The 12,223-nt window shown below is 44.4% G+C and overlaps 2 protein-coding genes across 2 annotated transcripts in view; both read right to left on the reverse strand.

Annotated features, from left to right (window-relative positions):
• Nucleotides 1-9,486: 9,486 nt before the first annotated feature.
• On the reverse strand, nt 9,487-10,905 carry LOC142745237 (uncharacterized). The gene is made up of 2 exons (XM_075854851.1): nt 10,358-10,905; nt 9,487-10,242 (listed from the first exon to the last, which is right to left on the reverse strand). The coding sequence occupies exons 1-2, from the start codon at nt 10,456-10,458 to the stop codon at nt 9,579-9,581; spliced, it is 765 nt and encodes a 254-aa protein (XP_075710966.1). The 5' UTR covers nt 10,459-10,905; the 3' UTR covers nt 9,487-9,578.
• A 668-nt stretch (nt 10,906-11,573) lies between these two features.
• The window catches only part of ADGRV1 (adhesion G protein-coupled receptor V1), a 681,209-nt gene continuing 680,559 nt past the window's right edge, over nt 11,574-12,223 (reverse strand). The window contains exon 91 of the mRNA XM_075837359.1: nt 11,574-11,950. Coding sequence (XP_075693474.1) covers nt 11,832-11,950 — 119 coding nt within the window. The 3' untranslated portion in view covers nt 11,574-11,831. The remainder of the gene's footprint in view (nt 11,951-12,223) is intronic.

The following is a 12,223-nucleotide window of genomic DNA, read 5'->3' on the forward strand; positions in this document are numbered from 1 at the left end:
GGCCGGTAAGTATGAAATTCTTTTACTTTTACTGCGGAAAGGGCTGTCCCTTCTCTCTATCCTGCAATTATAGAGAGAAGGGCTGCCGATTAGTGCAGTGCAATTTTGCAGCGAAAACGTGCCCGTAAATACGGGTGGAATACTGGTGACACCGGACCCGTATTTACGGGCACCGGTCCGTAAATACTGGTGCAATACGGGTCGAATACGTGTGACCAAGGACCCGTATTTACGCCAGTATTTACAGGAGGAAGAAAATACATTCGTATGCATGAGGCCTTAGGATGGAAAAATAGATTATGAGCCACATGACACAGGCACTGATATGACTGATGATAAGAACTCTATGTACAGCCCTGAGTCATATGTTGGCGCTATAAGCAGTTATTTTAGTTAAGACACTATAAGGGCCTGTTCACATCACCGTCTGTGTTCCGTTGAGGGGTTTCGTCGGAGGTTTCCATCGGGTTAACCCCTCAGCGAAAAGCAAACGAAAACCTCAGCTTCCGTTTCCCAGACCATTGAACTCAATGGTGACTGAAACCTAGTCGACTGCGCTATTGATTCCATCAAAACTACGGAACCCTGTCACAACGGTGACAGACGGAAACCATTAGCTAGGTTTCCGTCACCATTGAGTTCAATGGTGAGGGAAACGGAAGCTGAGGTTTTCGTTTGCTTTCCGCTGAGGGGTTAACCCGACAGAAACCTCCGACAGAACCCCTTAAAAGAACCCAGACGATGATGTGAACACAGCCTTATTTAATTATTGAATCTTAATCCGTCAGCCTCATTACAACAGTAATTCTGTCGTTTTTCTTATAACTTATATTTTATTGCTTATGTGAACCTTCTGAACTGTGCCTTTTATAGCCTACACTGTGTTTAAACTTTTCTAATGTTGTTTGCTTAGTAGCAAACTTTGGCCTTAAAGAGCAACCAACTTTTTTTTTAGCATAAATGAAGGATCACGTCTATATCTCAAATGTGCGCCACCAGGTCAGCAAGTTTGTGGGTATTTTACAATATATTCAGAGCCTAATTAGTAGAGCTAATTCACAGGTATTGCTTAAGGCCTCATGCACACGGCCGTAACCACGTGCACGGCCCAAGATTACGGCACGGCCGGCCGTGGAGTGTCATCCGCACGCTGTCCACAAATCACGGATCGTGCACACATTGATTTCAGTAAGCCCGGCCAATGCATGGACCATGTAAACCACGGTCGTGTGCATGGGCCTATATAAATGAATGGGTCCTCAATTCATCCACATTTTTGTCAATGAATTGCGGACACAAAAACACATTAGTGTGCATGAGGCCTACATGAAAACTGATCATAGCTGATTTACGGAGGAACCCAATAGCAACTGTTACATTCCCCTGCAGCGTCGCCACAGGGAAAAATGAGCATTACTCAGTTCTTATTAAAAATCAATGGTCTGTCAGTGTAATGTACTGACTGGTTCTTCCAGAGTGAGAGAACTTTATATCCGCTTTACCCTCTGGCTAATAGATTAGAGTCTTGAATAGTGAGCCTCCTCTATTAACTCAGAACTTGTTAATAGGGAATTTGAAAAGTTTTCTAAAGAAAAGAACCACTTTAACAATATTTGGGAAGACTTTTTCTATTATTTTCCTGAAATATGCCTCAACACCACTTGTTATATCTAAATGTGGCTCTGGGACCTCTGCTGCACGGACACAACATACATATAATTTAACTTCATACTTCAAGCATTTACTGTCATAGCAGCTCTTATTTTTTTCTTTTGGTCTATGGCAGTGTTTAGGTTTTGCAGATAAGGGACGGATATAAAGAAGTTGTCTGCTTTTACAATTTATTTTTGTTAGAAGGGTCTCTCAAAGATAAGCTGATTAGGGTATCCACTGCTAGGTCCTCTAGCAATCAGCTGTAATCTGTAGAAGAACCCATTAGCAAGTATTCAGTTCCCCTGCAGCACCACCACAGGGGCAATTAAGTATTACATGGTTCCCATTGGAATCAATGGACTGTCATTTAATGCATAGACATGCTGAATCCTCCACACAGATATACTTGGTAACAGCTTAGAACATTTTGTATAATTTCTGCTTACTTTAGAAAGCAGAGCTCACCTTCATAAAATCATGTACATCTACAACAGGCTAAGATCTATCATGCAGGCATCCCACTAGTTCAAACTGCAAGTTTACCACACAAGACAACTAATGTTTTAAAGTATGTGCGTTTTGTGTTATGCAGAAAAATTCTCTCTCAAAATTCCTTCCATATTTTTGAGGTTGATTTTAAAATGCAAGCATTTTTTGACGCGTTTCTTGAGTATTGTTATGTGTTTTTTTGTTTTTTTAAATTAGCAAATGGAAAAACCATGTCGAAAAACGCTCCAAACAAACGGCACATTTTTTTCTCACCTCCCTTTAATTTCAAGCTCGAAGATAAGGCGTTCTGAAAAAAAAAAAGCCTCTACCTCCCATTAAAATCAATGGAGGGAGATTTGAGGCGTTTTTTTCATGCTGATTCTAACACGGTTTCCGTGTCAAGATCAGCGTAAAAAAACACTGTAAGAACAGGGCACTAAAAGAAAGCTACCCTGGCGATCAGCAATCACCACCAGAGTAAAGACACTTTTACACTGTCCAATAAAAGGCGAACAAGTGATTATAAACAGGGCAGCAACCAGCCGACGAACCAGCAAACGCTCGTTCGTCGGCTGATCGCGAAATAAGGACAAATGTCTTTCGTGAACGTTGGTGACTTTTCTATGACAGAAAACTGGCGTAGAAAGGTTGAGAAATTTCCCCCAAAGACTCTAACTAGTTTCACTGGTCACTGCTGACGTCCCCTGAAGCTTTGTAGATGTTGTGTTACAGATATTACACACCAGCACCCGTCATGTGTTGCACAAGGAAACTACTGACTATCCCCAAATTTCCATAAAATTACCTGTAATTGTACGTTCTATAATGTATCACTCCCTGATTTCTTCATATACTGTAATTGTTCTTTCACAGAATTATGACAAGCAGATTGAGGAGATTATCAACTCTGCTCACTTTATGACGATGCTTATTTCCAGAACTGGCTTCACACATGCTTATCATGTACTGGACACAGTCCAATGTAGATAATGTCATAGTGATCCATCAGGCCATTGTTTATTTGCATTTGCTCTACTGGTACTGATGTTTTAGTGTAACTCCTAGCTGTAGCTACAGAGCTGGGTATCAACAAGAATGTTTTCATTCACTGACAGCAAGATAACTTTTGAAAATGGTGAGAAATATTTCAAGTGTATCTGTCAGCTGAATGTGCTGCCCTATGTAAAGGCATATTACCACTATAGGTCCATACTTATTTTATCCAAAGCGGCACAAAAAAAAATTGTGTTGTTTAAGGGCTCATTCAGACGAGCGTGATTCTCGTCCAGCAACGCACAGCACACGGACCCATTGATTTCAATGAGGCTATTCACACATGCATGAGTTTTCACGCAGCATATCTCCCTGCTCTGCTATCTATTAGCGCCACTGTAGCTCCCTGAAAGAGCGGAATCCCTGTGTGGCCGGGGATTCTGCTCCTGGACGGAGCGCTTGATGTCTAGGACAGGGGCGTACACATAGACCACCAGGTTACCAGATTACCAGTGACTACTTCTATGGGTAAGACCATTTGATTTATTTAAATATAGGTTCATCCCTGTTTATTTCTGTTTTCCTATACAAATAAGCACTTGCTGGACGCCTCTGTCCTTTATCATAATGAGCACATATACAGACCAAAACAAGTGATACCTTTGATAATATATTACCCTTATAGATGCCCTTACCATAGGGATTATAATATAATCTAATTAAAACCTGGTCTACATGGTGTTTCTGTGTTTATATTACACAGAGTTCTCCACTCATATACCTTTTTAATATGTATGTTTTATGTATATTTAATACAATTTGTGATACATTCTGTTTAAAAAAATTGGCTTCAGACTCTGTGTTCTCATGTATAGATATATCTATTATAGAGCTGCCTTGGTACTATAGAAGGGAGGGTGTTCCATTGGGACATTACCTAGCCCATTACTGCTTTTGCATTAGGAGAGTATTAATTATACTATTAGCGCCACTGTAGCTCCCTGAAAGAGCGGAATCCCTGTGTGGCCGGGGATTCTGCTTCTGGACGGAGCGCTTGATGTCTAGGACAGTGACATCAGGGGCATCTCCTGAAGCAGAATCCCCGTCCACAGCATTGCCGACTCTGTGACCGGGGATTCCACTCCAGGAGAAGCCCTTGACGTCACTGTCCATAAATGGCCACAGGGGGATTCCACTCCTTCAGGGAGTTACAGTGGTGCTATCTACAGGAAGTGGGTGCTATCTACAAGGGGGCTGTGTGCCACTACCTACCAGAGGGCTGTGTGGCACTACCTACTAGGGGGCTGTGTGGCACTACCTACAAGGGGACTGTGTGGCACTACCTACAAGGGGGCTGTGTGACACTACCTACAAGGGGCTGTGTGGCACTACCTACAAGGGGCTGTGTGGCACTACCTACAAGGGGGCTGTGTGTCACTACATACAAGGGGGCTGTGTGGCACTACCTATAGGGGGCTGTGTGCCACTACCTACAAGGGGGCTGTGTGGCACTACCTACAAGGGTCGCTATGTGGCCCTATCTACAGGGGGCTGTGTGGCACTACCTACAAGGGGGCTGTGTGGCACTAACTACAAGGGGACTGTGTGGTACTACCTACAAGGGGGCTGGGTCGCACTACCTACAATTGGGCTGTGTGGCACTACCTACAATTGGGCTGTGTGGCACTACCTACAAGGGGGCTGTGTGGCATTACCTACAAGGAGCTGTGTGGCACTACATACAAGGGGCTGTGTGGCACTACCTACAAGGGGGCTGTGTGGCACTACCTATAGGGGGCTGTGTGGCACTACCTACAAGGGGGCTGTGTGGCACTACCTACAAGGGGGCTGTGTGGCACTACCTCCAAAGGGTCTGTGTAACACTAACTACAAGGGGGCTCTGTGGCACAACCTACAGGGGGCTGTGTGGCACAACCTACAAGGGGCTATGTGGCACTATCTACAGGGGGCTGTGTGGCACTACCTACAAGGGGGCTGTGTGGCACTATCTACAGTGGGAATCTGTGAGTGGTGGGCTGATGGTCATTTTACTGTGAGTGGGGGGCTAACTTTCATTTTACTGTGAGTGGGGAGCTGATAGTCTTCAAGTGGTTCCTACCTCTGAGCTGTAATAGAAATTAATAGGAGGCAGAAAATACCTGGGGGGCTCGTTTGGAGTACTTTTTTGCCTGCGTCTTTTGCATTAGCTTCAATGGCTTAAAACAATGGCCAAAAAAAAGGTCAATTAACCCTGTCAATTCAAAATCTGATTCAAAATTCCTGAAGGAATTTTTAGGCAGAATTTTTTGCCTTACAAAAAATGCTGTGTGAACATACCCTACGAGTGTCATGCTTGTTTTTAGCCATTTTTTGTCTTTCTTTTAATTTTAATTTTTTAGTAGGGGTGCCCTGAGGAAATTTTATTTTTCCAGTGGTGCCTCGAGTCTAAAAAGGTTGGGAAACTCTGTACTAGGCTACAGGATCACGCCGGCCTATGCAAGGATCCCATCGTGGAGCAGCTCAGTTTGTCGGGAGTACCATTTTTGGGGGGGGCACTGTCTACAAGGGGGAGGTGGGGAGCTGTATGGCACTGTCAACAAGGGGGAGGTGGGGGATTATGGCACTGTCTACAGGGAGGCGGTATGACACAATCTACATGGGGGCACTATCTACAAGGGGAGGGCTGTGTGTAGCACCCATTGGAGGGGAGAATTAAACTGTGTGTGGGGGCCACTAAGTGGACATTATACTGTGTAGGGGTACTACAGGGGGCAATATACTCTTTGTGGCACTTAGGGGGCATAATACTGTGTGGGCACAATTAGAGGACAAAATATTGTGTCCTTGAAGGGGTTATAATATATAATATTATTAAATATTATTATCATACTGTGTGGGGGCACTATATAGGGCATTATACTGTGGGGGGAATTATAATTTTTTTATGGGGCATTTTTTTATGATTGGGTGGAGCGCCGAAAGATAATTTCGCACTGGGCACCATCTATCCTAAGGCCGGCCCTGTGTATACATGTATGTGTGTAGAAAAATAGCCTAAAAAGGAGTCAACATACCACTAGTTACTATAAAACGTATACATTTTATTGCGTACAAATACATAAAAACTATTACATAAAAAAGTTACAGAGATGATAGCGACCACAATGTGTGAAGATGGAAACCAGACAGCATAAGTCTGAAATGATAATATGAATGTAATACATATATGGCAAGAAACGAGGATATGGATGTATATATACAAAATGTATATAAGAGTTTTACTTGAAATACTGATAGGGGAGTCACTTATGTGATAGCCCAGGTAAAGCTCACAAACATATGATGACATGTGTTAGTAGCACATGTCAGGCCATCACCCACCAAACACAAGGTATGGTAGGTGAAGTGGCTGGACAGTGTTCTATGGGTAAGAGTGTTATTTGGTATTCAGGATATGTTGTATTTTGTACCTCTGTGGTCATGTGACTGGCATTGTCCAGCCACTTCACCTACCATACCATGTGAGCTTTACCTGGGCTATCACATAAGTGACTCCCCTATCAGTATTTCAAGTAAAGCTCTTATATACATTTTGTATATATACATCCATATCCTCGTTTCTTGCCATATATGTATTACATGCATATTATAATTTCAGACTTATGCTGTCTGGTTTCCATCTTCACACATTGTGGTCGTTATCATCTTTGTAACTTTTTTATGTAATAGTTTTTTTGTATTTGTACGCAATAAAATGTATATATTTCATAGTAACTAGTGGTATATTGACTCCTTTTTAGGTTATTATTAGCAATGATGAGTCATTACCAATGACCACATATCGGGCCTATATGTGCCTTTCCTCCTTGCTTCCTTTTGATCATCACTGTGATTATATTATGAACAAGTGGAAGAGGGGGTTTATGTTTGTCCCCCTTGTAGGTTTGATGTATATATATATATATATATATATATATATATATGTGTGTTTATGTGTGAATGTGTGATTTTGCATGTGTGTGTATATACATGTGTGTATTCAGAAATATATACACACATATATATATATATATATATATATATATATATATATATATATATACATGCATACACGCACGCATACACACAACACACACATATACAGATATTGTAATTGTATAAATTTAACTACTCCTTAACAGTTAAGTGAGCTACAGTCTTAGGCCTCGTTTACACGAGCGTGTGCGTTTTGCGCGCGCAAAAAACGCTGCGTTTTGCGCGCGTTTGTATGGCGTATGCACTGCGTATACGCAGCCTTGTTGCGTTTTAAACGCGCGCACGACAAGCGTTTGCATCGCGCGTAAAAAACGCAGAGGGGATTAGTGGGACGGCCGCCTACAAATAGGCCAGCTGGCCCAACCCCTGCTTGCTGGTAGAAATCTATTTGCAAGGTTAATTCCGCCTCTGCAGAAACCACAGTGTTTGTTTTTCCCTTCAAATTGGAATCGCTTTGACACCCAACTATTATGGCTTCGCCAGCACTGGCGCGTGTGCTTCTTCTCTGGATGATCTCACGTCGGTTTGGCCAGCGCCGACACATGCTGCAGCACCACACGCCTGGAAGAAGTCGCATTTGGGTTCACCCACTTGTGGCCCAACGTACAATAAAAGGGCATTTCCATACCCTGTTTGAGGACTTACGCCGGCATCCCGACAAATTTCGAGCCTTCTGCCGCATGTCTGTGGCCACATTTGACCTTCTGCTTGAGCAAACTCGCTCTGGTCTCACCTTCCAGAATACGAACATGAGACGCTGCATTTCGCCCGAGGAACGTCTGCTTGTGACCTTGAGGTATGTATGAAGCTGCTATAACTTAGTCCATGCCGCTGTCTGCTTTACCAGCCCCCCACTAACATGTGTTCTTCCTTTCTTTTTCTTTCTCTTTATTTTCTAGATTTCTGGCCACAGGCAATAGTTATCATTCGTTGCATTTTGAATTTCTTTTGGGAGTGACCACCATTTCGTTCATTGTCACATCCACCTGTGTCGTGTTGTGGCAGAGTTTAAAGAGCACGGTCATGCCTCAGCCCACGACAGAACAGTGGCTAAGTATATCAGAGGGATTTCTTAGAGCTACAGAATTTCCAAATTGCATTGGTGCCCTTGACGGCAAACACATTCGTGTGAGAAAGCCCCCACGCAGTGGCTCGCAATACTATAACTACAAGCAGTATTTTTCCATGGTATTGTTAGCCTTGGCGGACACTAATTATTGTTTCACTATTGTTGACATTGGCTCGTATGGAAGCTCGGCAGATGCCCGCATATTCCGTACATCAAGAATGGGGAAGCGACTCGTGAATAGGCGACTGGGGTTGCCGGAACCCTCCATCCTCCCAGGCTCCAGCGGGCCCCCAATCCCGTATGTAATCGTGGCAGATGAGGGGTTCGCACTCACAAGGCAAGTCATGCGTCCCTTTCCAAGAAGGGGCTTGGATGACCGTAGGCGCATGTTCAATCTCCGCCTGGGCAGAGCTCGGCGATGTGTCGAATGTGCCTTTGGCATTATGTCGAACAGGTGGCGTGTCTTTCTGTCAACAATGCAATTGTCCATGCATAATGTCACACGTGTTATCCAAGCGGGTGTAGTTCTGCATAACTTCTGCCGCATTAATGATGCAAACTTTGATGCTGACTATATCATAACACACGCAGACACCACTGACAATGTCCCGGTGATTCCTCTAGGGCGATCTGTCTCCTCCGGCCTTCGAGTTCGTGATACTTTGGCGGCATATTTTGAGTGCCCATCTGGACCAGCACCGTGGGGGGCTGATGACCTGTGAAGGGGTGAATGTTCTTTTGACGCTTCACTACCGACCTGAGATGTGGGCATTTTTTGTTTTGTTTCTTTTGTGTGTTGGGGTTGGGGTAGGGACTCGCCAAACATGAGGACCCTTGACGCGGGTTGCGAGCTTATATCTCTCGGGGTTTGAGCAGGACTTTACACAGTTGGCGACTTACTTTGCCCATATATCCTGTTGTGCGGACTGCAGTTAGGGAACTCCAATTGCAAGTGTACTTATTTTGCTTCAGGGCCCATGGCAGGACCTAAACTTTGGAATCCCTTACAAGCCATGTCAAACCACGAGAGATTAACTAAAACCTCATATCACATGTCCATGCATTGGTCCAAAAGGCCAGAAGTGTGTGAGAGTGTAGGCTAAGGAAATGTGTGCCAAACCTTCTGTTGGGTGGTCGAAAAGAATAATAAAACGAAACAAAACCATGAACTTTTTTTTTTTTATTAAGGGATTCGGACCAATCCCAAATTTTTGGCAAAAAAAATAACACACCAACATGGTGTAACGAAATCCAAACGAAAAACAGGATCACACAATATACGTGGCCAGGCCTGCACCACACACAACAGTGCCGTCCAGAAATATTGGCACCAACACACTCAGAGGTGTTGGTATAGTTGGGCTGGGGAGGCATATGCCTGCATTTCAGCACCACTATGCTGGACCTGGAGCTGGGTAGGTTGTTCCTGGCCAGCATAGTGGTGCTGATGTGGTGGCTGGAATGTGGGCCCCGCAAAGTGGGGAGCCATAGGGCGCATGTATGGATGCGGACGGGCCATATGGGGAACAGGGTGAAATTGGCCAGGCACCTGGGCCGTGGGTGGCGGCATGTAAGTATTTCGCCACTGCTCGATTGCCGTGAAACACGGATGGGGATTGTGTGGCGGTCTGCAAGCGTCGATCAATGTGACGATCGACGCCTGCAGACGGCCCATAAGGTCCATCGGCACCAGGCGTAGGAGGGGCACAATGCTGCGGCCAAAGGCATCATTGCCATCCTCCTCTGCGGCTCGCCTCAAATACTCGAGTACCCGCGTATCCACCTGGGCAGATGTGGAGGGCTGTGGGGCACGAAGACGCCGACTGCGGGCTCGCACGGGCCGCTCCTGGGCTGGAGAGCCAACCGGCCGTTCTGACTGGCCTGGTGCGGGCTCCTGGGGTGTCGGCTCGGGGCTGGGTGGCAGGATATTGGGAGCAGGGGCTTCGGCCACAGACTCCCCCACGTCAGTCTCCTCTGCTGTATCCTCCAAATTGTCGGTGGTTCTACAAGGAGGCAAAAAATTATGAGTACAAAATCTAACAATGCCCACAACAACACGTTGACAGACAGGACCTGGACAAACACACAGTACACTCATGCAACGACATAAATGCTTACGTGCGCATATCCATGATGTCCTTCAGGAACATCAGCTGTTTCGTATAAATGTAGGGCCGTTTGCGAGATGCCCCATCTCCGCTGCGTCCCTTGTCACCCATCTCTCGCCTGAATTGATCACGGCAGCTCCGCCACCGTGTCTTGATATCTTGGACTGGTGTATGTAACAAAAACAAAACACGCCATCAGAACTATCACCTCTCACTACAAAATGAAGGGCCCTGCAATGGCAATGCGGTGGGACGTGCGAAGCACCTGCTCCACCAAAGTTTCTCGTGCTCATGTGCGCAATACACATACAGGGCCCAGGTTTTCTATAGGCATGACAGCCATTGACAGAAAATGCAAGGTACTCACCCAACCGAGTGCGGTCACGGGTTCGGCCTGTCTCCCACTCTTGCCCAAAGAGGTTTTTGGCCACCAACTCCCATGCGTCCTCCTTCACCGTCCTGTTGTGATACTCCTCACATCTGTTATCCCATATTGCTGGATGCTCCTGGATAAAAAGAATGAGGCGCTCCACATCCATCCCGCGCGGCATGGCTGTAGTATGTGGCTGTGAAATACTCCAAAATATCCACAGACAACTCTCCTGGCACTGGCTAGTCTTGCCCCCTCGCACTTGAAAGGCAGGCACTTCCTGGTTTGGAGAAGCTTTGTGTAGCTTTATAGACTAATTAGAATGGACATAACAGCTCTTGCGTGTTTTTCGCGCATGCAACGCAGGACCGTCCGTGTGGCATGCGTTGTTTTCACGCACCCATTGAAGTCAATGGGTGCGTGTTGCGTGAAAAACGCAAGATTATAGAACATGTCGTGAGTTTTACGCAACGCACTCACGCAGCGCAAAATACACGCATCGTCTAAACAGCCCCATAGACTATTATAGGTGCGTACGACACGCGTGAAAAGCACGCGCGTCGCACGCGCGTATAATACGCTCGTGTAAACGAGGCCTTACAATTACAATTGGCCCTTTGAAGGCAACCATAAGGCTGATGTAGTCCTCGGTGAAAATGAGTTTGACACACCTGGTTTAAGTTGTTTGAAAAGTTAGTGCCCATTTAAATATGTTCTAAACAATTAAACAAATAAAGTTCATGTAACTGAGTAGCAAATGTTCCCTAGGTTTGTACTGTACATTATGTCATTTTAATGCAACCCTTTCAGCAGAGTAATCGGACACTGTCTAATTGTAGTAAAAAACACAACAAAATAAACAAATGGGTTTTAATACATACTAGAAGGTTAATTAAGAACATAAATTGTCTGAGCATTTCATCACTATGTCCATCCATTCATTTTTTTTTGTTCAAGTCGTATTACTTCACTATTACCATGTTTATTTTGCCCTCTTTAGTGCATAAGTCCTCATAACTAGTTGTTTTCTGGTAACTATTTTACATTGCGGTACAGTACAGTTTAGTGCAAATTAAAAAATACAAAAATACTGATATATTTTCACCAAAATGAGTTATAAATGAGTATCGGCTATAGGAATTCTCCGGAGTTCCACAATTTGTGAATTAGCCATGCTGCCTCCATCTTGACTCCCGTGGCATGATTCAGTATCGCTGATGTTCAGTCCTGACCCTAAGGATGATATGTCAAACAAATCTATTTAAATTCAAGAATCAAATGATTAATTAATATCATTTACATGTTAATAGTATAAAACAACTGGAAATGTAAACTGTAGCTATATAATAATTATTAATAAGAATAGAAAATTAGATGCCAGATTAGTTACTTGTTACTACAGCACCGGAGTTTCCATTAGACACATAGACATTCTGGTCCCCATTCTTTTAGGCTTTCTGACTGCTGTGAGCCCTGACCTTTCAGATATCAACTGTGATACTTGAC

This window comes from Rhinoderma darwinii, chromosome 1 (assembly GCF_050947455.1).
Source record: "Rhinoderma darwinii isolate aRhiDar2 chromosome 1, aRhiDar2.hap1, whole genome shotgun sequence".
Taxonomy (NCBI): Eukaryota; Metazoa; Chordata; class Amphibia; order Anura; family Rhinodermatidae; genus Rhinoderma; species Rhinoderma darwinii.